The 25,135-nt window shown below is 39.6% G+C and overlaps 1 protein-coding gene across 2 annotated transcripts in view; it reads right to left on the bottom strand.

Annotated features, from left to right (window-relative positions):
- Window positions 1–10,312: 10,312 nt before the first annotated feature.
- The window catches only part of LOC122640497 (solanesyl diphosphate synthase 3, chloroplastic/mitochondrial-like), a 68,944-nt gene continuing 54,121 nt past the window's right edge, over window positions 10,313–25,135 (bottom strand). For both annotated transcript variants that reach the window (XM_043833712.1, XM_043833713.1), the window contains exons 10-12: window positions 13,726–13,815; window positions 11,929–12,027; window positions 10,313–10,855 (exon numbers count right to left, since the gene is read on the bottom strand). In XM_043833712.1, coding sequence (XP_043689647.1) covers window positions 10,676–10,855; window positions 11,929–12,027; window positions 13,726–13,815 — 369 coding nt within the window. In that variant the 3' untranslated portion in view covers window positions 10,313–10,675. The remainder of the gene's footprint in view (window positions 10,856–11,928; window positions 12,028–13,725; window positions 13,816–25,135) is intronic.

Below are 25,135 nucleotides of genomic sequence, written 5' to 3' on the forward strand. Positions count from 1 at the left end.
ATGATAATATCCTATTATTTATTAATAAAAATAAAATATTGATATCTTATTCTCAAGAAATTAGACACGTAACATGGTGTCGGTATTGATATTGGTATTGGCAATGGCACGGGTAATAATTTCCGGCAATAATGATTTCAATAGAGAGATATGTCTTGGTCGTATTGAGCCTTATTGGCCCAATATCGGATCAAAAAGTCATTGTTTTCACAAAAATCTAGGGTTCGAGTTGATTCACCAATACCATATCGATCAGGTATCAATATCGTGTACGGCCAATAAGTATATGGATCGTCGATACGTCCAATCCGATACCAATTGCTAAAACCATGGGAGGGTACTTAAGCTCAAGTGAATTATCTTTTGAAAGACTATTACATTATAAGTTAATATAAAGTAAAACCTATTTTTCTACTTGTTTACAAAATTTGGACTCCATCTGATGTGTCACGTAACATATTTTCTATCCTAACTAAATGTACGAATCAGTTCAAGCTGAATCGGTTTTAGTGTGGGAATGGTAAATTCGAACCAAACCAATAAAGAAAGGTTCGGTTTTGAACTAAGTTGTTATCATTTTCACATGTCTTTTTGTTATTGGATTGGTTTCAGTTTCGGTTTCGATTCGGTATGAGTTTGGTTTAACATGTATGTGTATACATAAATAATAAATGGGAGAATGTTTTCTGTGCCGCAGCGTAGGCTGCGCCCAGGCACATAAGCAGCCTGTGCAGGGGGTAGGGTGGTCATTGCGCCCACCCCCATGTGCCTGGGCGCAGCCTGTGCTGCGGCACAGAGAATAGCGCCCCATAATAAATAATGAAATTTTTTTTTTTTTTATATATATAATGAGTTTCGGGCTCTTATTATTCCTAATCGGTTTGGTTTTGGTTTCGGTCTATTTTTCACGTTCAGTTTCGATTTAGGTTTGGTTTTGTAATACCCCAATCCAAAGTTGATCCAATAAGGATCAGTTTCGTTCAATTTAGGTTAGTTTGGGTCGGCGTGGACCCGTTTCACCTGTTCGATTTGCATTTTGATATCCCTAATTATAATATGATAGAGAGTTTTCTGTCCAAGAGTGCAACTCTAGCGTTAGCACGAGAGCCAATGAGAATGCACGTAAAAACAGGAACAGGGGTGAAATTTCTAATTTTCATGAGAGCTAGACCATCATTTCGTAGGAGACTGAGTCTGAGCATAGGAGCTACACTCTTTAATAAGTCCTTTTTCCCCTTATAATATATAATTTTTTACACTCATAATATATTGAGTTTACGACCTCACAGGAGTGTGGAAATTATTCACTATTATATGTATGAAAGAATAACAAGTAAAATAATAATAAGACATAGAAGCCAGTCCAACAATTTGACCCTGATCCCCTTAAATTAAAATAAGCTGACCATGTCCAATTGTTGCGTGTCCACCTAAAATTAGCCAACTCAGTTTGGGATCTGATTGGAATCTCTTGTTTAATCCTGATCCATCTATAGTTTTGCATCCTTCTTCTTGTTACCATCTGAAATTCACAAGTAGTTTAACCAAATATTTAGAAGATCTTTTTTTTATAATTTTTAAGAAGAAGAATTTTATTGATAATTATAACGTGAGAAACTCATGGTAGGAGGATTACACATTTCCTCAATCTATGGATTGGAATTGGGTCAAATCATCGTACATGTCATTAACAATTAATGGTCTCATTGTCAACCATCTAGCTTCCTTGGAACAAACATGAAATTAAATATATCTCAAAGCATACAGATAAATACATAACGTCCTCCAGGATAGATCTTATCATCAAAGGGGACTTGGATATGTTTTGGCGCAAATGCTGAATCATTTCCTCATTGTTCGCTTCAACAATAATTCGATCATGGTTGGGCATAACAGTTCTTATTGCTAGTGCTTCACGTATGATAGGTGTTATTGGTGAAGCCTGATCTCAGTTATAATCTAGAAAGTACTATGATATTTCTTCGACGAACTGTTTTGTCTTCGAAAAGCGTTAGAAGGGCCAAAAAATGCATAAAACAGTGCCATAGGCTCTGATTCTTGTAGAGCTCGTCGAGAACTTCGATTTGATATGTATTTCATCCTATTTTGGTTCGGATCGGACCAGATGGGTTTCTAGGAGTAGTTTTGTACTTTCGAGGGTTAGGGTTTCTTATAACCTATGGGGTTGTATTTGCTTCACAGAAATAGTGGATTCGTACTATCGCTCAGCCGTGGATGTAGCCTACCTTATTGGGGGGTGAACCACGTAAATCTTGTCTTGTGTATATGTGTGTGATTTCTCTTTCCTTCTGCATTTCTTCTACAAAACCGTCATTCTACTACATTTTTTTTTCTAACAATAGGCATATAGAATGTTGCAAGAGAAGAGCTAGATTGCAAATCATGGTTTGCCGTGATGGTCACGACAAATGAATCCCAAGCCAGCCTTATCTTTATTTGGTACAAGACTGGCATCACAACTAGGGTTTTAGTAATCGGTATCTTGATCCGGATTGGCCCATATCAGTCTGGATCGGACAGATTTACCCTTTGTTTCTTCAAAAAAATCAGTTGAGACTGATACCGATACGAATCAACCGATCTGATTGATCCGATACCAAATTCCTCAAACCATGGTCACAACTAGTCTTGAAGAAACCAGCATTAAGCGATTCCCATTCTTGATTAACTATATGATGTCCATGAGTTGGGAATACATGAACATTCGGTAGAGAGATGGACATGACCAGACAGACCACAAAATAAAGTCATTCCGTATATGAAAAGAAAATGAGAAACAAGAGGAAATAGACATTCTGTAGTCAAATCTTCATTGCTTGATTCAGAACAAAAGCACTGAGAGTTGTAGTTTATGTTCTCTAAAGACAACCCGGAATATAACACTTGGGTAGACTTCTGGGTTACAGTTTCCAATATATAATTGGTTTACTTTGATTATTTCGCACCAAGAAATCATTTAAGCTCCATTGCAACTTAAACCAAACCAAAAATAAAACCAGGCATGTTTAATTCAATGGTTTTTTCTTACTAAATATCTTCAATGAAAATAAGAGAGAGAGAGAGAGAGAGAGAGAGAGAGAGAGAGAGAGAGATAATTATCTCCAATTCATATCACTTGAAATTTCACTTTCCAATTCAGTATTTACGCTGTCCTTTACATTACTTGATTCAATCTAATCAATGTTCTTTAATTTAAAAGGGAGAGGGTTCCCCAAGAACTTAATGTGGAGGGGAATCTACATGCCACACCAGTGGCAATGTGGAGGAATGGTAACCACATCCATATAAGGCCCTCATGGTTACTGGTTAGAATAGGAGGGAGAAAATAATAAAGAACCCAATGGTCTAATCTTATGCGAGATTCAAGCATATGCTATCCTAAGAGATTTCTATGAGCTAATCTTATGTGAGATTCAACGTGAGTTTGAAGAGACTGCATATAGCAAGTGGTAACCCAACAGATCTAGAATAGTATCCTCACAAGTAAAAAGGACTTATCAAAGAGAAAAGCTGTATCTCCATCCAGACAAATTGCAACCAAGGGGTGCAATACCCACTCAAAAGGCCCTTGCCATCCTTCAGGTAACTCTGCTTCTTATACTACAAATTTGCAGGAAACACACCAGGGAAGAAAAGAGTGGAGACAATCATTTCAAGGCATGTAGTTTCTCGTTTCGGTTATAGGGTGGTTTACAATCATGTTTACTCACCTGCTTTAGTTGATGTGTTCAAAGACGCTTCGACTGTTATCATCTCCCAAGACCTCTCTGCTAGTTGAGCATTCGAATGACCTGCAGCTGGTTTTTTTGCTAGGGAGGATCTAAAGGAAGAAACCAATGCTTGATGGCAATATCAAGCCACTAAAACTATGACATGAGAAGCCTAGTACAATATGTTCCCTCAGCTCAATAATGTTCATCATGCAATCATCCTGGTGTTTACTATTGAAGCTCTAATGTATACTAAAAGAAACTTTATCCCCAAAAAAAATTTATATTAAAAGAAAGGATAAGCAATTGCGAAGATATTGTTGTTAGATATGGGCCAGAATACCCTCTTTATTTATTTAGTTGTTTGTATGTGGTTTAGTCCCACATTGCTCATGTACATATGTTTATTCTTTTATTACTCTTATAAATAAAGGAGTGCTTGGGGTGACTCAAATCATCCAAGCCTTTCCCTAATTTTAAATCTCTCTACATGGTATCAGAGCTGATTTCGAATTAGGGACCAACCCCATCGATTTTTTTTCCTCCTCCTCTCCCCCATCGTTTTTCCCTTCTTCCCCTCCTTGTTTCTCCTTGGTTCTCCCTTTTTCCTAAGGGCAGTACTACAAGAGGTGGTCGTATGACCTAGTTGCTGCCCCTCCCAACCTCTTTTCAGTTTTTTATGACTTAATTACTGCTCGATAGCTGCTGGACCCTCCCTGCCGCATTGAAGTCTTCAAGGTTTTTTCTGGAGATCAGCCCCTACCATTATTAAAGGCTGTTCTTCACTTATTGAGGCTTCTTCAACACCTTTTCCAGCACCTATTCAGCATCTCTTCTCCTTCATTGAAGACCTCCACTCCCAATCGATCTCCATCTTTAGGGTTTTTTCCAAAACCCTGACAATTGCCGACTTTGGGTATGGGGCTGCTTGTTACTGCTGCACTTTGGTTCTTCTTCTGCCAGGCTGATTCTATAATTACCAGGAGACACTCGGCTGTAATTTTTGGGCTTCTACAATCCAGTTTTGAAGACCTCTCTGAGATCGATACACACTTACAGGGTTTTCTCAAAACCCTGACATCTATCGATCTTGGGGCTGCTGCTGCCCATTGGACCTGAGTTTCTACAGGTTGTTTTCTTCATTATAAAGCACCAATCGACTTCAGTTGCAGCCTTTTCTCTGCAGTTCTGTGCCTAACTTGTCCCCTTATCGATTTCCACAATTCAGGGTTTTGAAGAAAACCCAGATACTATCGATATAGAGGTCTCCTTGTGCTGTTGGTTCTGTTTTTTGGAGAGGTGATTCAGCCTTTATTTTGAAGTTAATATTGGACTTATTTGCTGCCAAGTATGGGTGATTCAATCAATTCTTCAGCTACTTGAGATCAGTCACTCAATGATGGTCACAAGACAGAGTACCACAACTTCCCACCAAATCCTATTAGACTTGATGGCTCGAATTATCTTCTCTAGTCCAGATCTGCCTCGTTTGCCATTGCAGGCCGCGGTCTCACCAGTCATATTAATGGCACTTGTGTTATGCCTACTGAACAAGGGCCTGCTCAGGAAAAGTGGCTTGCCAATAATGGTGTTCTCATGTCTTATCTGATAGGCTCTATGACTTCTGATCTACAGCATAACTTTCTTCTTCTGGACACATATGGTCAGCTTGGCAATGATGCCCAAGTATATGAACTCCGGAAGAAGGTCCTTCACACCACTCAGGGTGAACTTTCAGTGTCCAAATACTGTGCTACTCTCCGTAGTCTGTGGCAACTGTTGGACCATTTCTCAGACTTTCACCCTACTTCAGTGGCTGATATTGCTTCCTATAAGAAGCACGTGGACAAGATCAGAGTATATGATTTTTTGGCTGGTTCTAATGTGGAGTATGATCAGATCCGTGTTCAGGTGTTGGACCATAAGCCGTTTCCCACACTTGAACAATCATATGCATTGGTGTCTTCTGAGGAGAACCGAGAGGGCTGCTATGTTGCACCCTCCTATTACGCATGCATCGCCTCTCAAGGTCGCCGCCCGCCACTCTCGCTCCTAGTGGCACCGCCGCTCTTGGTGATTCTCGCATATGCACGATCGTTGTTTGTGAGCACCGCCACAAACCCTATCACACCAAAGAGAAGTGCTGGAAACTTCATGGGAAACCAGCTGATTTTGAAGCTAAAAGGGCTGCCAAGAACAAGAATAAGCCAAAGATCAAGGCCCATCAGACTGAGACTGTTACTGCAGCCCCTGCTACTGACCCTGGTCTATCCCAGGATGATCTACAGGCACTCCTACGTATGCTAAGGTCTTCCGTTGCTGTTGCCTCTACTACATCAGCTACTGCCAATTCAATTGCTCCTTCATGTTCACACTTTGCCCGGTCAGGTATTCCATTTAGAGGTCATTGTGTTTCTGTAGCTTCCCATCCTTGGATCATAGATTCTGGAGCTACAGATCATATGACTGGTTCCTCTAGTTTGTTTCACAGATATTCCCCCACTTCTGGGAAAGACAAGGTCAAAGTGACTGATGGTTCTCTTTCTTCAATATCTGGAAAGGGAATCATCAACTGCACTTCCTCTCTTCCTTTGACTTCTGTTTTGCACATTCCTAATTTTACTACGAACCTTCTTTCCATTAGTAGTAGTACTCGTGATCTTAACTGCAAAGTCACTTTTTTTCCTTCTCATTGTGTGTTTCAGGATTTGGAGTCTGGGAAGACGAGTAAAGTGCACGGTGGGCTGTATCTGCTTGATGACGGTCGCTTCTCTCCACCACTATTACATTCTCCGCCACACCAGAACTCCATGGTCTCTTCTGAACTCTACCAGTGGCACTCTAGGTTAGGTCACCCCCCTTTAGGAATTTTAGCTCATTTATTTTTTAGTTTGGTCACCCTTCGTACTAAGGATGACTTTTTTTGTGAGGCTTGTGTTCTGGCCAAACAGACACATTCAAATTATCCCATTTCAAATAAAAGGAGTTCTTTTTGTTTTAATTTGGTGCATTCTGATGTTTGGGGCCCCAGTCGTAAACCATCTATTTCTGGCCATCGTTGGTTTGTTTCTTTCATTGATTGTCATTCTAGGCATACTTGGGTATATCTTCTCTACACAAAAAATCAAGTTTTTCATGTTTTCAACATTTTCATAAAATGGTCCAAACTCAGTTCCAGGCTACTCTCAAAGTATTGAGAAGTGATAATGGAACAGAGTATACAGAATCCCAATTTCAAAATTATTTAGCTGATCATGGCATCCTTCATCAAACTAGTTGTGTTGATACCCCTGCCCAGAATGGTGTGGCCGAAAGGAAAAATCGCCACTTGTTAGAGATGGCCAGGGCTTTGATGTTTGCGAGGAATGTCCCATCTCAATATTGGGGGGATGCGGTTCTCACTGCGGCCTATCTCATTAATAAGCTGCCTTCTAGGGTTCTTGACTCTCGTAGCCCCTCTGATATTTTAATTGGGAATTCCTCCTTTATTGTGCCTCCCAAGGTGTTTGGTTGTGTCTGTTATGCTAGGGATACTCGATCTCCTGGCAAACTTGAACCTCGGGGCCTCCGTTGTATTTTCTTGGGTTATTCTCCGACCCAGAAAGGTTATAAGTGTTACCATCCCCCTTCCCGCCGTACCATGGTTAGTATGGATGTTATTTTCCATGAGTCCCTTTCTTACTATTCTTCGCCACATCTTCAGGGGGAGAGTTCTAGTGAAGATGTGCCTTTTGCGATTCCTCTACCGAAGGTTCCTCAGGCTGCTGTCCAGCCTTCTTTACCACCACCCACAACACTTTGGATGGTCTGGTCGTTCCTCCCTCACCTGATGGGAATCCTTTACAGGGGGAGACCATAGAAAATAGTGTTGTTAATGTTCCTATCCAGGGGTTGTTGACTCCGGTCCAGAGAACTATTGGTGAATTTCATACGAGAATTGACGACTCCAACATCATCACCTATACAAGGGGCAGATCCTACAGAGGGCAGCTGCAATCCACTTTAGCACCAGTACCCATCCAATTGCCGGCTCCAGACCCGGATCTTTCATCTCTTGGTAACCCCTCTTCTTCTGACCTACCCTATTGCTCATCGCAAAGGTACTAGGACTTGCACTTTACATCCCATATCTCGCTTTGTTTCTTATAGCTCTCTTTCTCCGTCTTTTCGTGCTTTTGTATCTTCTCTTTCTTCTGTCTCTGTTTCTAAAAATTGGCAGGAAGCATATACAGATGGAAAGTGGAAGGCCGCAATGTTGGAAGAAATGAGAGCACTACACAAAAATAATACGTGGGATCTTGTGGCTCTTCCTCCAGGGAAAAAACCAGTGGGATGTAAATGGGTCTTTGTGGTCAAACAGAAGGCTGATGGTTTAGTGGATCGGTATAAGGCACGTCTGGTTGCAAAGGGGTTCACTTAGACTTATGGAGTTGACTATCAAGAGACCTTTGCACCAGTGGCAAAACTCAACACTATCAGGGTGTTATTATCTTGTGTTGTAAATCTTGGGTGGGATCTTCAGCAGTTAGATGTAAAGAATGCCTTCCTCCATGGGGAGCTTGAGGAGGAGGTATATATGGACATTCCACCAGGCTTCTCTGATGACAGGACTAAGGGCAGGGTCTGTAAGCTGAAACGTACTCTCTATGGGCTAAAGCAGTCACCTAGAGCCTAGTTTGGCAGATTTCATAGGGCTATGATTTCAACAGGTTATAAGCAGAGCAATGCTGATCACACATTGTTCATCAAACGAGTTGGTGACAAGGTTACTTTTCTCATAGTCTATGTGGATGATATCGTGGTGACTGGTAATGATGGTGCTGCTATTAGGGATTTGAAGCTTCTCCTTGGCCGTGAGTTTGAGGTCAAAGATCTAGGCCCTCTCAAATATTTTCTAGGGATAGAAGTTGCTCGCTCTTCAAAGGGCATCTTTCTTTCTCAAAGAAAATATGTCCTTGATCTATTGACTAAAACAGGGCTGCTAGGTTGTCATCCTTCAGATACTCCTATGAATGCTACTACAAAACTTAAGGAGAAAGAGGGTGAACCTGTTGCCAAGGGTGGTTATCAGCAGTTAGTGGGTAAACTAATCTACCTTTCCCACACAAGACCTGACATAGCAGTTGCTGTAAGTATGGTGAGCCAGTTCATGCATGATTCCTATTCCTCTCATATGGATGCAGTCCGTCGTATTTTGAGGTATTTGAAGTCTGCTCCAGGAAAGGGAATCCTCTTATCTCCCAATGGTCACCTCAAGATTGAAGCTTATACTGATGCCGATTGGGCTGGTTCTCCTTACAGGAAATCTATCTCTGGCTATTGTTCCTTTGTGGGTGGGAACCTTGTCACATGGCGTAGCAAAAAGCAGAATGTTGTGGCAAGGTCTAGTGCTGAAGCCGAGTTTCGTGCGATGGCCCAAGGCATTTGTGAACTTCTATGGCTTAAAAGATTATTGCAGGATATTGGTGTCACTGTCCATCTTTCCATTATGCTTTATTGTGACAATAAAACTGCCATCAGCATTGCTCATAATCCTGTCCAGCATGATCGCACTAAGCATGTAGAGGTTGACCGACATTTCATCACAGAAAAGCTTGAAGCTGGCCTCATTTGTGTTCCCTTTGTGAAGACTACTGATCAACTTGCTGATGTGTTCACTAAAGGACTGAGTAGCAAGCTGTTTCATCCTATCTTAGTCAAGTAGGGCATGCATGATATATATGCTCCAACTTGAGGGGGAGTGTTAGATATGGGCCAGAATACCGGGGGGGGGTATTCTGGACTTTTTTTCTCCTTATTTATTTAGTTGTTTGTATGTGGTTTAGTCCCACATTGCTCATGTACATATGTTTATTCTTTTATTACTCTTACAAATAAAGGAGTGTTTGGGGTGACTCAAATCATCCAAGCCTTTCCCTAATTTTAAATCTCTCTACAATTGTAGAAAATGAAGAGGATGTGAGGATGCTGCTTACCTATAAACGAGAGTATTTTCCACTGTCAAGAACCAGTAATTTAAATCCCCCCCCCCCCACGGTTCTTCCACTAAAAGTGATTTACATGCTCAAAACATCTAAACAGATGTGATAACAAGCATTTTTCTAAGAACAAAAAAGCAACCTAAGATGAATGCATATAAGACACCAAGAGAACATTTAAGGGCTCACTTGAAGTCGTGTCTCACCATGTAGGTTGTTTAGCTGAAGCATCTTCCACCTAACATTTAAAGGTGGGAGAAGAAGAAACATAAAGAAGAACAGTAACTCATCAAAATGCAAGTGTCTAATGTATTTTGTCAAGGATAGATCTCATAACATAGCCTCATCTATTGACTCTAGACACCACATAATGCATATGTAAAGAATCTCCCTTCTCATCTTTTGTTTTTATTTGAACAAGATGGCGTACATTTCTCGTACACTGGAGGATGAGAGAATGTTAGTGGATCACCATAGGATGGTAGGTGGTTGCACATAATATCCGCAACACGGCAGATCAGTTAGGGCCCCAATTTTGTGTACAAGTAAGTCCCATAGTACCCTGACTACCTGTGAACTTTGTCAAATTTGGCCATGTAGCAGAGCTTTGAAGATTCATTACATTTAAAAACAAATGGATGTTTACAGATACAAGGGAAAATGCCAATACATGCGTGTAAATGATTTTGAGTTTTGCTGTGAAAATTGTCAGGTGGCCATTCCACGGATGGATTTGCCAAATCATCTTTCCATGTGGCAGATTAAATGATCAGTGGAGCTTCCATGGGCTGGACCGACCACAAGAAAGTTTAACTTATGAAAAATACAAATTGAAGGAAAAAAAACGCGAAAAAAATAATAGATCGCTGAAGACATTGAGAGAACTCGGATGGCCCTTCGGAACATTTATGGGGAAAAAATGATTTTAGATTCACATAATACTTAACTTTACCAAGAATGTTGTCTTCACTTTGTTCTAGTTAGGACTATTTGTGTTAGATCCACAAGCGCCCGCCTAGATCTTTTTACATCCTCATCATCACTCTCAGGAAGAGAATCAATTGCTTCTGCAGCACGGTTAGCATGCTCAGTAGCTAGTTCTCTCGTTCTCTGTATTCCACGGCTCTTCCCAAGATAGTCAAGTGCCTGCGAATTTCAAATTCGAACACAAACCAAGCATGTAATTAGGAGTATAAATTTAGAAGATAAAATCATAAAGTCTGAGCCAAACCCCAAGGACAAATCAGACAACTTACAATCCAACCCAATCCAGAATATCAAATTTACCAAGTACAAGGCAACCAAAGTTGACTTAATCCTAATGCAAGCTAGGTTTTTGCCAGGCTGTTTGGTTTAGGCTTATATAAGAATGGTATTTTGTTTCATGATAAATTGCATAGAATAACAAATTAAAGGCATGTTAATTTGAGCAAGCAGTTACTTGAATCATGTCCCTTTGGACTTCCTCAAAATTGAAATAAATTAGAATTCTCAACTCTCTATGACATCTAGGCGACGAAATATTTTCAGATACAGGCCAACTATATGGATCGCCCAACAATGCCCCCCACACCCCACCCAAAAAAAAAAAAAAAAAAAAAAAAAAAAAAAAAAAAAAAACCACCCCAAGCTGAGCAGTGCTCAAACCACTAAATCGAACTCTTCCATTATTATATTCTACATGTCACATTAGACCTCAACTCAGCACAACCTGCAATGAGGCTTGCAGAGTAAGATAGAATTCTAGCGGACGACTTTGCCTCGAAATAGAATGAGCTACTTGAGATCCTTACTTTCACCAAGCAATCTCCTCTGAGCTTGAATAAATTTCTGATTCCTATGGCAATGCCTTAGAATGGCAACCAAATCCCACAAAAGTAAGCGGTGAGAGGTTATGTCCCCAATCAATAAGAAGAGTTTTTTTTTTCTTCCCCCACTCGTTTGACAAATAGATCTCCCTATATGGGCTGATGGCCATATAGGTATTGATCTTGATTCACATCTTTACATGTACAAACATGCACACAGCTATACACAGTGTCATTAGATGTGCTTACATACATGAATAATCATTAGGCTAACCTTATAGCAATATAGCATATGAAAGAAAGCATACAGATCCACCAAATCCAACATCAATTAATGCACCAAAATATGAATTCCAATGCAAGAATGCGTTCTGTGTCATGCATACCCAAGCGGTGGAACATGGTACTTACAAGGTCAACATCTGCAGGGTTTTCAAAACCCCGATCAACGACAGCCCGCAGTTGAGGGAACTCTTCAATTGCAAACAATATTGGAGCAGTTACAATTCCCTGCAAAATGAGGAAATTTACAACAGGAGCAATTACAACAAGCACCATGGAACTCATCATTGATGCACCTTTTTTTATATAATCATATGTCATAATTTTATAGGAAAACTGTACTAGTTATAACACTGCAGGACCATAGGAACAAAATTTATATGTAGCTTGGTAATGCTTAACACAGTCAAAAAGTTCATGATAGATTAACCAGAAAATTAAGAAGCCAAAAAACTAAAGCATCAGTCATGTAAATGCAAGGACGTAAAGGCATGCATATGGACAAAGAGAAGATCAAATGTACACATAGAAGAAACCTACAGTCAAGGCCAAAGTAAAACAGACTGGATCCCAGATCCTGCCACAGGCAACTGATTAAGAAGACAAGTGCCCATCACCAATGGAGGCCGGCGAAGTAATTGCCTGCAAGGTACTAAAACTCGGAACTCGGTACCAACTCGACCTTGGAAAAACCGAGTCGAATCGAGTCGAGTCGAGATCTCACCGAGTTGGTGCATTTTTTTTTTTTCAATTCGAAGCCTCAACTCGGTTGGTTTTAGACCTAATTTGGATCTGAAACTTGGTATTCAGCCTATTTTAGGCCATTTAAACACAATGACACTATCATAATTTGCAAAACAAAGTCCAAATAGGAGTTTCACTTAGTAGGAAAGCAGGACAGACAGTTACTTATGCCAGAAACCAGGACAGACACAGGACAAACACACTTATTTATGTCTAATATCATTTAAGTAAATGCTTATTTACTTAAGATATTATTCATAAATAAGCAAAAAACCCCTATTTGAATCCAATAAAAATAGTTAAAAAATCAAATTCCAAAAGGAAAAAAAGTCAACCCCCCAGTTCAAGAACAAAAACTGGATTTTCGGCGGTAGGTGCAATTTTCAACTTTCTAATGCTCGGGTTTTTCTCAAATCTAAAAATTCCATAAATCTTAATATAAAAACCAAAAGTACGGTAAAATATTCATTTGTTTTGATCTCCAAAAAAATATTTTCATACAGAGCGATTTTGACAGCATTCGGACACACCAAATTAAGTTTGACCGGTACATAACTCCTTCAATATAAATCAAATTTAAGCAATCTCGCGAGTTCTCGAACTATGATTGCCTGTACTAAAATGGTATGAATAGATAGATCACCCAGAGGGATTGCCTGTGCAATGTCATTGTACTCAGTTGGATTTTTTCTTTTGGGGGGTGGTTGAAAGCTCCAAAGGTAGTATAAAGATCTGATGGTTAAGAAACATCTGATCATACTAACGTTTGGCAAAAGCAATCTTTCAGTTGGTACCGATTCAGTGTTTTATCTCAATTATCTATACCAGTATAGGTCTTTCACTACATAAGATTGAATTTAAAGAGAAACATGGGGATAAAATTATTCAAAAGTCAAGGAGTTGATATGGAAGTCAGAAAGTCCCAAGACAAATACATGCCTGCCTAAGCCAAGCACAAGTCCTCAAATACACAATAAATGACTATTTGAGGGATATACACTAGGGTTCATACAGTTGAATGAGCCAATGAGACTGCACCATAGTCTTCAAAGGAACTGGGCTTTCAAAGAAGATTTTACATTCATTAACTGTTGAACCCTATAACTTAGTCAAGTTGCTCAGACTACCGGCAACTTCAAGCTCTAAATCACTGATTTCAAGTAGTGGGAATGGAAAGATTACATGGCGAATATCAGATAAAGAACCCTTTCCAAGCGAAGCAGATGTGCCCGTGAAATCAAGAACATCATCCACCAACTGATACGCCAATCCCTGAAAAGTCAATGAAATACATTATCAGGTGCAAAACTAGTATTACTTCACATGGGAAAAGAAATTGGAGCAATTTGACATTTTTTATGCTAAATAGAATATGAAGGGAAAGAAGTTCTTATGTGTAAATGCGAACTGTATGCATAACAGTGGCATTAAGTGCCACAATACCAGCTCTTCCATCTGGAACATCAATAAATGCCATTTAATGATTCAAGACCAGCCCCTAGATTGACCCGATACTGAAATGTGTATAACTCAACCACTCCTATGGACAATATTTAGATTACCCATGGAGAACAAAATATTTTAGTTTTATGATTTTCTTTTAGTAGTGCCACTGGACTTGAGAAGTAAATGCAATATCTCAACGGTGACACAGTTATCAGCAGCATCCAAGTGTGATAGTGATGTTATAGATATATCCATTTGAACCACCCCTTAATTCCAGCCATCAACGACTATGATGATTGATGAGGCAACAACCACTCATTTTCCATATGTGCACTATGCGCCAATCACCTGTTCATCCATTGTGATTTTGCAAGGAAAGACAGGAAATGTCCTCCAACTCTTTGGAGTCATTGGCCTTTCCTTGCTGATGCCAGCAACTTGCTGGCTTGACATCCCACAACTTTCAGTAAAAGAGGCAAACCCCGATGAAGATATACAATAACAGGAAATGGGGACAGTATGAGAAGAAAGGAAGAGGAACTTGAGTGATAAGCCAATGACCACCAATGGGAAGGTTGAAATCATGATGGATATCAACACTAGAATATCTCGGGGACTTTCTTTTTCATTTTATCTTTGAATTTTGAGGAATGGGTGCCAGCATCAAATGTCATTCTTGTCTTCTCAGGTCTTGTTGGTTTTGCAGTTTTGCTGATTCAATAGTAGCAGGATAAAAAGTCTAATGTACACAATATTAAACAAGCACATCATTGGATATTCACACTAAAAAATGTAAGGTTTTTTTTTTTTGGGATAAATAAAAATAGAAGGGATTTGGCTTTTCTGGTTGGATGGATGAATCGAGGAGAAGAATGAAAACACTTTTGTTTGATCAGGCAGGCCAGATCTCTCCTCCATACAGAAACATCTCATTCGGGTTGTGGGCAAGATCTTGCAATTCATTGGCTCATGACCTTGCACAGGAGAGTGCAGCTAGAGATCAGTTATATATGGAACCATATCGGAACCATATCCCATTACATAATCCGAGTATGTCCCTTTTGGGATCACTATTGCATATTTTGTTGTACTATTTTGATCCCTCTTAAGGTTGTACTAGTTTGATCCCTCGTGGGGGCTTCTTCACAACTTTTTTCTTTATTTTTTACTGTAAATAGCTAGGCTGGATTAGGATATTATAAATCCTTATTTTATTCTATTCTCTTTATTTAGTCAAAGTCCTAGTCAGTTAAAACTCTCCCAGACTGCTGGTCAATGGGGAGGTTGTTTGGATTTGTTCTTTTCATTATTTAAGTTGTATGGTCAGATTAGGACAACTTCAAATACAGCCATTGATTGGGGGCATTAGAATAAGACATTCATTGAGTTTAAAAGCATTACATATACATGAAAAGGGGTTACAGGCCACCACACGGTTTCTATGAATGAAAAGGGTTTGTTACTTTCTGGTTCTGTGGATTTCAGACCCTTGCTTCTGTGGATTCAGGAGTGGACTCGGTGGATTCTAAGTGCTTAAATATTGAGGATTCAATAGCAACCCTAGTGGATATCCAGACCTGCAATCAGATGGATTCCTGATTGCTTTCTTGTCTCCTATTTCTCTCCATCTTCTCCATTGAAATCAGGTCAGGATCAAGGTTCGAGAACTCGCGAGATCTCGCCGAGATCTCGCCGAGTTTCTCGGATTTTTGAAATCTCGAGACGAGATTGCTTGCGAGTCTCAAAAGTGCAATATCTCGGCGAGATCTCGGCGAGATCTCGCCGAGATCTCGGATCTCGGTTGGATCTCGGTTGGATCTCGGTTTCAACCCATTATTTTAACCTACCTACCACTTAAATACCTTACCTAATTGGACAAAACTCGACATATCTCGGCGAGATCTCGGTAAGATCTCGGCGAGATCTCGGATCTCGGGTCCAAATCTTGGGTTGACCCAAAGTTGAGGCTTCGAGTTGAAAAAAAAAAAATGCACCAACTCGGCGAGATCTCGGCGAGATCTCGACTCGTCTCGGTTTTTCCAAGAGTCGAGTTGGCACCGAGACCCGAGTTTTAGTACCTTGGTCAGGATTTCTGAACTTTCTTCCCTGTGATTTCTAATTCGGTAAGCATCTTCTAGTTCTAATTTTCAGGTTAGTTCTACTCCTTGTTATTGAGTTAATCATTGATCAATCTCTACTGGTTCATGCTATTGATTTGCTTAATTTTAATTCTCAGTTTTCCAATTGATTTCAGGAAACCTACTCCAACAATACTTCTTTGATTCAGAATTTTCTGAACATCAAGTCTCATTCTTCTAATTCTGAATGTTGCCTACTGTTTGTCAGGGTTTTCCAGTTTCCTTAGATTAGGATTTATCCTTTACTTGAAATTTGTCCATCATATTTAAATCAACTTTTGCAGTAATGTTCTACTGATTGATTAGATCATTCGACCAGAGTGTTCTGCACATCTGATTTTTTTTTTGTTAGTTATAAATGTTGCTGTCAAATCTGGTTATTATTCTGATGCAAATTGACAGATCCCTATTGGCTTGCAAGTAATGGGCCCACTAATGGGATGGAAGAGATCCTGATTTACCGACCAGATATGTGCCAGATCTGTTCTCAGATCTAATGGTAAAAAATAATAAAAACAATATTCCAGATATGAGGGTTAGTCGGATTTTATGGAAGATGATAACAGAATAACATCTTGGATTTAGCAATAAGAAAGAAACTCACAAAAGATGTGCGACTGATAGAGAAAAATCAAGAGGAAAGAGAAAGATCAACTATTGGTTTAGAATACAATTAGGGAACTAAAAGAGATCCAATTAAAAAAAAAAAAAAGTGTGAATTTCATTCAGATAAGTTAGGAGAGAAAATAATGTAAGAGGGAAAAGGAACCCCACAATGCGAGAGAAAGGAGGGAAAGAACTGGTGTAGGAAGGAAAGTGAAAACACCAGCAAAATTGGCAACAACCAATATTCCAAAACCAAAATCAAATCAATCCATTCACCAAATTCGTTTTCAGACTGTTAGGCCTTAACAATATTTATAGAACTGTTGAAAAGAAGAGGTAATAGAGGTATCTTGTTTGGGTTAAAGAGAAGAGGTGAAGAACGAAGATTTTATTTGGGTGGTGGTAACTTTGCTGAGCACACATAGAAGCTCTTTGGTCCAGCGACTATATCCACCACGGAGAGGCTACCTGGAACCTGCAAGGCCAACTGTGTAGCCTCAGAAGCTGTTTCTTCTTCTGGGTGAATCGCCATTAACAGAGTATAAGAGCCACCTGTGTAGTAAGGGATACTTCTTCTACATTTCCTATAACCTTGTATTTTTGTAATCCTTAGCTCTTATTACATGCTATTTTCTCTGTTTTCTCTTTTGGACTACATCGGCCTTTGTATTGGAACTTCCCCTGTTTAGTACCATGTCTTGTATTTTATGGTGTGTTGTCTTTTTCATATCCTGTATATTGTCATCTTGCTAGAAGATTGGTAGAAGATTACAGCTGGTGTGACTTACTGTGTTGATTTCCCCCTTTTTACAGTAGTATATTAACCAGATTTTCCCTGTGTTAATCTCATCTTAATCAGATTCTGCACTAGTATTATCCAACCAGATTTCCCATATTTAGTCTATCTCTTTCCATTTCCTCAATTGCTGTTGCTGCTGGTTGAAGAGATCTTATTACTCTTTTGCTAATATTTCTGTTATTTGTTGGGCTGAACTCTTCACTTCCCTATTTGTTTTACACTTTGCTTTTGTTTATAATCAGATACTTTGCCGTCCCTAACATGCAATTTTATAGTTCTTTAGATCCCATATTATTTGCTGAACCTTAGTTTATTTTGTTTTGATAGCTGCTTAATCTGTTTCCCTAAGTTGATTATATTTTAATCATTAGAGCATGGTTCTACTTTATTTGTATAGTGTATATAAGTATATCCCTGACCTGCTGTAGCGATTATATTGACAATAATCTGAAATACTTGTTTTACTTTACTTTATCATCATTAGTTGTCTAGTTTCAGCACGAAGTTACCAGCCTTGTGCATTGCCTTACTTGATTATGCACCATTTTGCTACCTATTGTGTGCCTTTTAATGCATTAAGTGTGCTCTTGCCTTTCTTCACTTTGTTTTACCTTTCTAGTATTTATATATATAGTATCTATTTTCTTATAGTGGTGCGTCAGGTCGGCAGCCAGCACTTTAATTTATTCCGCCAATCACCTTTTACATGGCTCCTTTTGCTTTTTGATTTCTTTTTCTCTTGATCTCATGTCTCTACGTCCTCTTTTTACTAGGGCGTCCCCCATAAGTGACGTGCCGTATCGATGCCCGAGTGCAGTGATAAGTGGTCAAAGGTAAGTAAGAGGAAGTATTTCAGCCCAGAAACGTAGGATCAGACTAGCTTCCTGGAACATTGGATCCTTAATGGGTAAGAGTCCAGAATTGGTGGATGTCATGAAGAGACGAAGGATTAATATCGCTTGTATCCAAGAGACAAGATATAAGATGGAAGGGTAACAAAGCTAAGATGTCGGATAATTTCAAACTTTGGTATTCAGGAGACCATAGTAACAGAAGCGGTGTGGGCATAATAGTGGACAAAGATTTAAAAAATGATGTTGTAGAGGTCAAAAGGCTGGGAGACAAGATTGTGTACATCAAACTAGTATTGGAGAAAGAGGTTGTCAATATTGTTTGCACTTATGCACCCCAAGTAGGATTGGACGAAAGTAATAAGCGCCTTTTCTAGGAACTCATGGATGATTTAATGCAGGGTTTTGGCCAGGATGAATCGATTATCATTGGAGGTGACTTGAACGGACATGTTGGGAATAACCGTAGAGGTTATGAAGGGGTCCATGGAGGTTTAGGCGTTGGGGAGAGGAACGAGGAAGGGACCATAGCCTATGATCTTTCCATTATGAACACCTTCTTTGAAAAAAAGAGAGGAGCACTTAGTTACCTATAAAAGTGGGAACCATGCCAGCCAAATATACTTCTTCCTTACAAGAATGACAGATAGAATGGTGTGTAAGGATTGTAAGGTTATACCTGTGGAGAGCTTAACCACCCAACATAGACTGGTGGTCTTGGATATATGTACCTCAATGTACAGAAGAGTAGGAGGAAGAAACCTATGTACCCTAAGATAAGGTGGTGGAATTAAAAGGGGAGTTTGTAAGGACATTTACTGATATTGTGGTCAAACAAGGAAAGTGGAGCTTTGAGGGAGACACCAATGTGATGTGGAAGGAGATGATGACCTGTATTAAGAGGGCAGCCAAAGATGTGCCAGGGGAAGCGAAGGGTGGTCGTCAGGCCCTTAGGGAGACTTGGTGGTGGAATGATCAGGTCCAAGCAGCCATTAAGACAAAAAATGTGTTTTAAGACTTGGCAAAGGACTAAAGAAACAGAAGATAAAAAGAGATATAATAATGAAAGAAATGAAGCTAGGACGATTGTGAGGTTGGCTAGGGCAAAAAAATATGATCTTTATACCAACTTAAACACTAAAGGAGAAAAGGCTATTTATAAGATAGCTAAGATGAGAGAAAGGAAGAGTAGAGATTTTGATCAGGTGAGGTGCATCAGGAGTGTTGATGGAAGAGTGTTGGTGAGAGATGAGGACATTGTGAAGAGATGGGATGAGCATATTTGTGACCTACTAAATAGAGAGAGGTCGAGTAGAAGTGACCCGGGCGATTACATTTTTCAGCAAGACGCCACTCGTCATAGTTACGTAAGAAAGAATAGTGTGGCGAAAATTAAAGAAGCCTTAAGAAAGATGAAAGCAGTCAAGACCATAGTTCGAAAACTCGCGAGATCTCGGCGAGTTTCTCTGTTTTTTGAGAAACCGAGACGAGATGGGATACTATACAAAATAATATAAGATCTCGGCGAAATCTCGGATCTCGGGTTGACCCATGGAAATGACCCATCTACTATGTATTTAATTACCTAACTCGACAAAACTTGACATATCTCGGCGAGATCTCGGATCTCGGGTTGACCCGTGGAAATGATCCATCTACTATGTATTTACTTACCTAACTCGACAGAACTCTTATATGCTTGTTGTGGAGTACTATATGCAACATTACAGCAACACTAGGTCATGAGAAGACTATGTGACACTAGCGGGGACTGAATACTTGATTCAAAGTCATTTTATGTGATGATAGTTGTAACACTGTTAAACAGTTTGATGTATCACTTTAACATTTCTAATTCTTATTTAAGTTGTTTAGCTATTAATTGAATGTTTTGCTTACTTTCTATTACTAAATTATGTGTAGAGTAGGGTATTTCAGTACGTCATCGCCTACCAACCTATGGTCCGAATTGAAACTCATATTTGGACTTTGTTTTTGCAAAATCTGATACTGCCATTGTGTTTAAATGGCCTAAAATATGCTGAATACCAAGTTTCAAATCCAAACTAGGTCTAAAACCCACCGAGTTGAAGCTTCGATTTGGAAAAAAAAATGCACCAACTCGGCGAGATCTCAAATCGACTCGGTTTTTCAAGGGCCGAGTTGGTACCGAAACCCGAGTTTTAGTACCTTGGTCAAGACCCCAGGCCCAGACGAGATTCCAATAGAAGTGTGGAAAACCCTTGGAGGCTGTGGGGTTTATTGGTTAACCAATTTGTCTAACAGGATTTTGGAAACAAGGAAGATGCCAGATGAATGACGGAGAAGCATTGTAGTCCCGATCGACAAAAATAAAGGTGATATCCAAAGTTGCAACAAGCTTATGAGTCACACTATGAAACTTTGGGAGAAGGTTATTGAAGCCCGTTTGAGAAGAGACTCATATCTTGGTGAACCAATTTGGCTTTATGATAGGCAGATCCACGACAGAAGCTATCTACTTATTGAGGAGGCTCATGGAAAGATATAGAGAAAGCAAGAAGGATCACCATATGGTCTCTATTGACTTGGAAAAAGCTTATGACTGAGTCCCTAGAGATTTAATCCCACATGTCCTAGTGAGGAGAGGAGTAGTTTCTAGCAAATATGTGGATGTTATTAAGATATGTACGAGGGCGTGGTGACTAGTGTGAGATCTGTGGGAAGTCAGGGAAAGGAATTCCCAATTACGATTGGGTTACACCAGGGATCAGCCTTAAGCCTTTATCTATTTGCACTTATCAAGGATGATCTATCGAAGAACATTCAAGCATAGTTGTCAAGGCGGCGCCTAGACGTCCAGGCGCCTTGATCAACTTAGGCACCTTGTTCGCCTACTTGGTGCCGCTCTGATTTTGGACCCTCTCCAACGCCTAGGGTCGCCTAGCCGCCGTGACAACTATGCATTCAAGACGAGATCCCATGGTGTATGCTCTTCACTAATGAAATCGTTTTGGTGGGTGAGACAGAAGAAGGGAATAACTCTAAGTTAGAGCTTTGGAGGTCAACCTTGGAAACAAGAGGCTTTAAGATTAGACAGAGTATATGGTGTGTAATTTTAGTCACAATGAGATGGATATTGATATGGTGCGAATTGAGGATAGAGAGATACCACAAAGTGACTATTTTAGATATTTGGGGTCTATCATAAGTAAAGAAGGTGGCATAGAGGATGATGTTTCACAGAGAATTAAAGTGGGATGGATGAAGTGGAGAGGTGCGTCTGGAGTGTTGTGTGACCGACGTATTCCTTTAAAGCTTAAAGAAAAGTTCTATAGAACTGTTGTACAACCGGCTATGATGTATGGGTTCGAATGTTGGGCAGTCAAGAAGTGTCATATATATATATATATATATATATTATTTTTATTTTTTTTTTAAGGTGAATAAGAAGTGTCATATTGATAAACTTTGAGTAGCAAAGATGAGGATGTTACGATGGATGTGTGGAACAACAAGGAAGGATAAAGTACAAAATGATCTTATTAGAGCGGACATGGGAGTCGCCCCGATCAGTGACCTCCGAAAGAGTCGTTTAAGGTGGTATGGTGACTATGGTCATATTCAACAGAGGCCTAGGGACGCCCCAGTAAGGAGGAGTGATATGATCCCGATTGAAGGAGCTAAGAGAGCTAGGGGCAGGCCTAAAATGACTATAGGAGAAGTGGTGAGGAAGGACATGCATAGCCTAGGTCTTGTACCAAGTATGACTTTGGATAGGGCCTATTGGAGGGTAAGGATCCATGTAGCAGACCCCATTTAGCTGAGATTCTCTTGTCGTGCTGGGTTGGGCTTCTTTCCTCTTACTATCTTTCATCTTTCATATTTCATTTGTCTTATGCCATTTTCCATTTCTCTTTTCTGTCCCCATCCCCTTTTTTTATTTGATCCATGTAACCGACCCCATTAAGTTGGGATAAGGCTGAGTTTGTTATTGTTGTTGAAATAAAGTCAACAGATTAAAACACCTCCCCATCGACCATCTAGTAGGGGAGAGTCCTATGCTAACCAAACTAATTAAAACAATAAGGATATAACCTAAACTAAGAAGGAAACCTCCTCCCAATCAATAACCTGTCTTGGAGATATTCCTCACTGACCAGAACACTTTAATAATAAAGAAATAACCAATAAAATAAGACCCAATTCCTCAATCACAGGCTGCATTGGAATTCTCCTAAACTCAACCACCATATAAAAAAGGGCGTACCCAGTGCACGACGCTCCCACCACTGCGGGGTCTGGGGAGGGAGGGTAGGGTCATAATGTACACAGCCTTACCCCTGCTTTCGCAGAGAGGCTGTTTCCAGAAACTCAACCATCATATACATTATATTAATAAAGAAAATAGACTGGATTTATAGTTTTAGACCAACCTAATCCAGTCCAACTGTTACAACTTAATAATAAGGAAAATAAAGAAATAGGACTCCCTAAAAGATCCCACAATTTGGAAATTTCTTGGTGAACCAGATTGAAAAACAGGACCAGAATGAACTAGAAAATGGACCAACCCAAACCGCAAGCCATTCTGGCTTGTTTTACCAGGCCTGCATTATTCCCTTCTTGTTTGAAAAAACTCATGCTCGGGTTTTATAATAAGGACAAATCTCCACCACTCGAACAACTTCCACGATTGTCGATTTTGATGGTACGGTGATCCAACGCATCTCACGATCAAAATCAGCAATAGCCAGCTTCTGAAGGTTCAGGATTTGTGGAGTTAGTAGAAAATCAACCGTCTCGATCTTCTTACAAACAAACGCAAGTGATGTCTCTCCAACTGGAATCTGATCTTGGGGACAACATCTTTAGTCGGACCATCGATCAATTCCTCAGCTTTAATTTCTTCATTGATACCATAATCGAGCTTATCTAGATCAGGAGGAGTAGGATCATAGCATTCCAACTTCAGTTCTTGGTCGTGGATATCCAAATATAAATGGTCTCTCCATATTCTCATCTTTCATTGAAAGTAATAAGTAGTAGATATTGGTCAACCTCCATGATGAAAGCTTCAGGTTCGGCTCAGGTTTTGGCTTTCAAACCAAACCGATGCAGATCAATCAGATCTGACGGATTTGATTGGCCTGTGGGTAATTGGACCACCACTAAAGGGATGGAAGAGATCCCAATCTAATGGCTAGATATGGGGCAGATCTGATCGATTTAACGGTCAGCAATAATAAAGAATATTCCAGATATGATGGTCAGATTTTATGGAAGATGATAAAGAATAATATCTCAGATTTAGTAATAAGAAAGAAGGGAGATCGATACAAAAAAACCAAGGGAAAGACAGAGGCCAACTATTGGTTTAAAAGAAAATCAGGAAAACCAAATGAATCGATTAAGAAAAGAAGGAAATAAGAGAGAACTCAATACAGATTCGATGGGAGAGAAAAGAAACTCTACCGTGGACCTCGTAAAAGAGAAAAGAGGGAGAGAGCTTAATGTAAGACTAGAACCAGAATAGGTCTAATCAGGCAGGATCAAGAAAACCCCCAGTGAACAAGAAAGAGAACAGTAGGATCTCAAATTGGTTGGAAGAGAATGATGAGATCTCAAATTAATAACCACCAAAGAAAGAGAACTATGGGAACTCAAATGAGGGAACAATAACCTGCTGAAGTAGCAAATGGGTTGAATACTTCTCTTGCCAATGGATTGAATACTCTTCTTGAAAGTAGGATGAATCCCAAATAGAAGACATTATCAGAACAGAGATCGAACAGCCTTAGGATTTTGAAAACTTAATTTTCCTTGAATCGATGGTAGAGTTGTCTCTGCTGGTTCAGTGAATGAAGGTCGATCTTGATAGCAATGCTGTGATGATGTAATTTCAGATTTGAATGACAACAATATGCAACAGAAGAAAATCCCAGCAACTTGAATAAACCTTGAGATCAATTGAACAGCTTTAACGCTTGTGGAATCAAGAACCGATGGAAGGTGATGGGGGGGAAGGGAATGGGCATCTCACCCTAAGCCTCTCACCTATCATATCTCAGGATTTCAACATTGCATAAGCAAACTTTTCTATTATTCAAATTCGTGTACAATGCTGGCCTCCGTTACAAACTTATATAGAAGACTCAAAAATAGATATAGGCACTAAAAATGAAAGGCCTAACCCAATCCCTAACTAATAAGGTATGCTAAATTGACTAGGAAAGTTAAATAATAAAGAAAACAGACTCAAAATAGGACTCTAACTAAACTAATGAAGTAAATCCCGTGTTCCTACTTTCTACCCATATTTTAGGATTATTAAATTGGCTAATTACAAAATAAACACACAGAATCAAAGGCCCAATACATACATAACCCATCCCAAGGTTTATTTCCATTAAAATAAGCCCTCTAAGTGACTTATCTGCATCAGAGCTAGCATAGGGAGGAGAGAAAAACACCAGCAAAATTGGCAACTACCAATATTCCAAAACCAAAATCAAATCAATCGAACACCAAATTTTTTTTTAAAGGCTGTTAGGCCTTTACAATATTTTATAAAACTGTCAAGTTTTTTTGGACGTTTTCTAGGATCAGAAGGAACCGCTATAAAGACCACCACGTTTGTTTCATTCTATTCGATCTTATCTTTGATTGCTTTTTATGAAGTGGCACTGGGAGTTAGTGCCTGATATCTAAGAATTGCTCCATGGATCTCATCAGAAATGTTTGATGTGGCAACCGTGAAGTCACCGGATGAA

The sequence above is a fragment of the Telopea speciosissima genome, chromosome 9, assembly GCF_018873765.1.
Source record: "Telopea speciosissima isolate NSW1024214 ecotype Mountain lineage chromosome 9, Tspe_v1, whole genome shotgun sequence".
Lineage (NCBI taxonomy): Eukaryota > Viridiplantae > Streptophyta > Magnoliopsida > Proteales > Proteaceae > Telopea > Telopea speciosissima.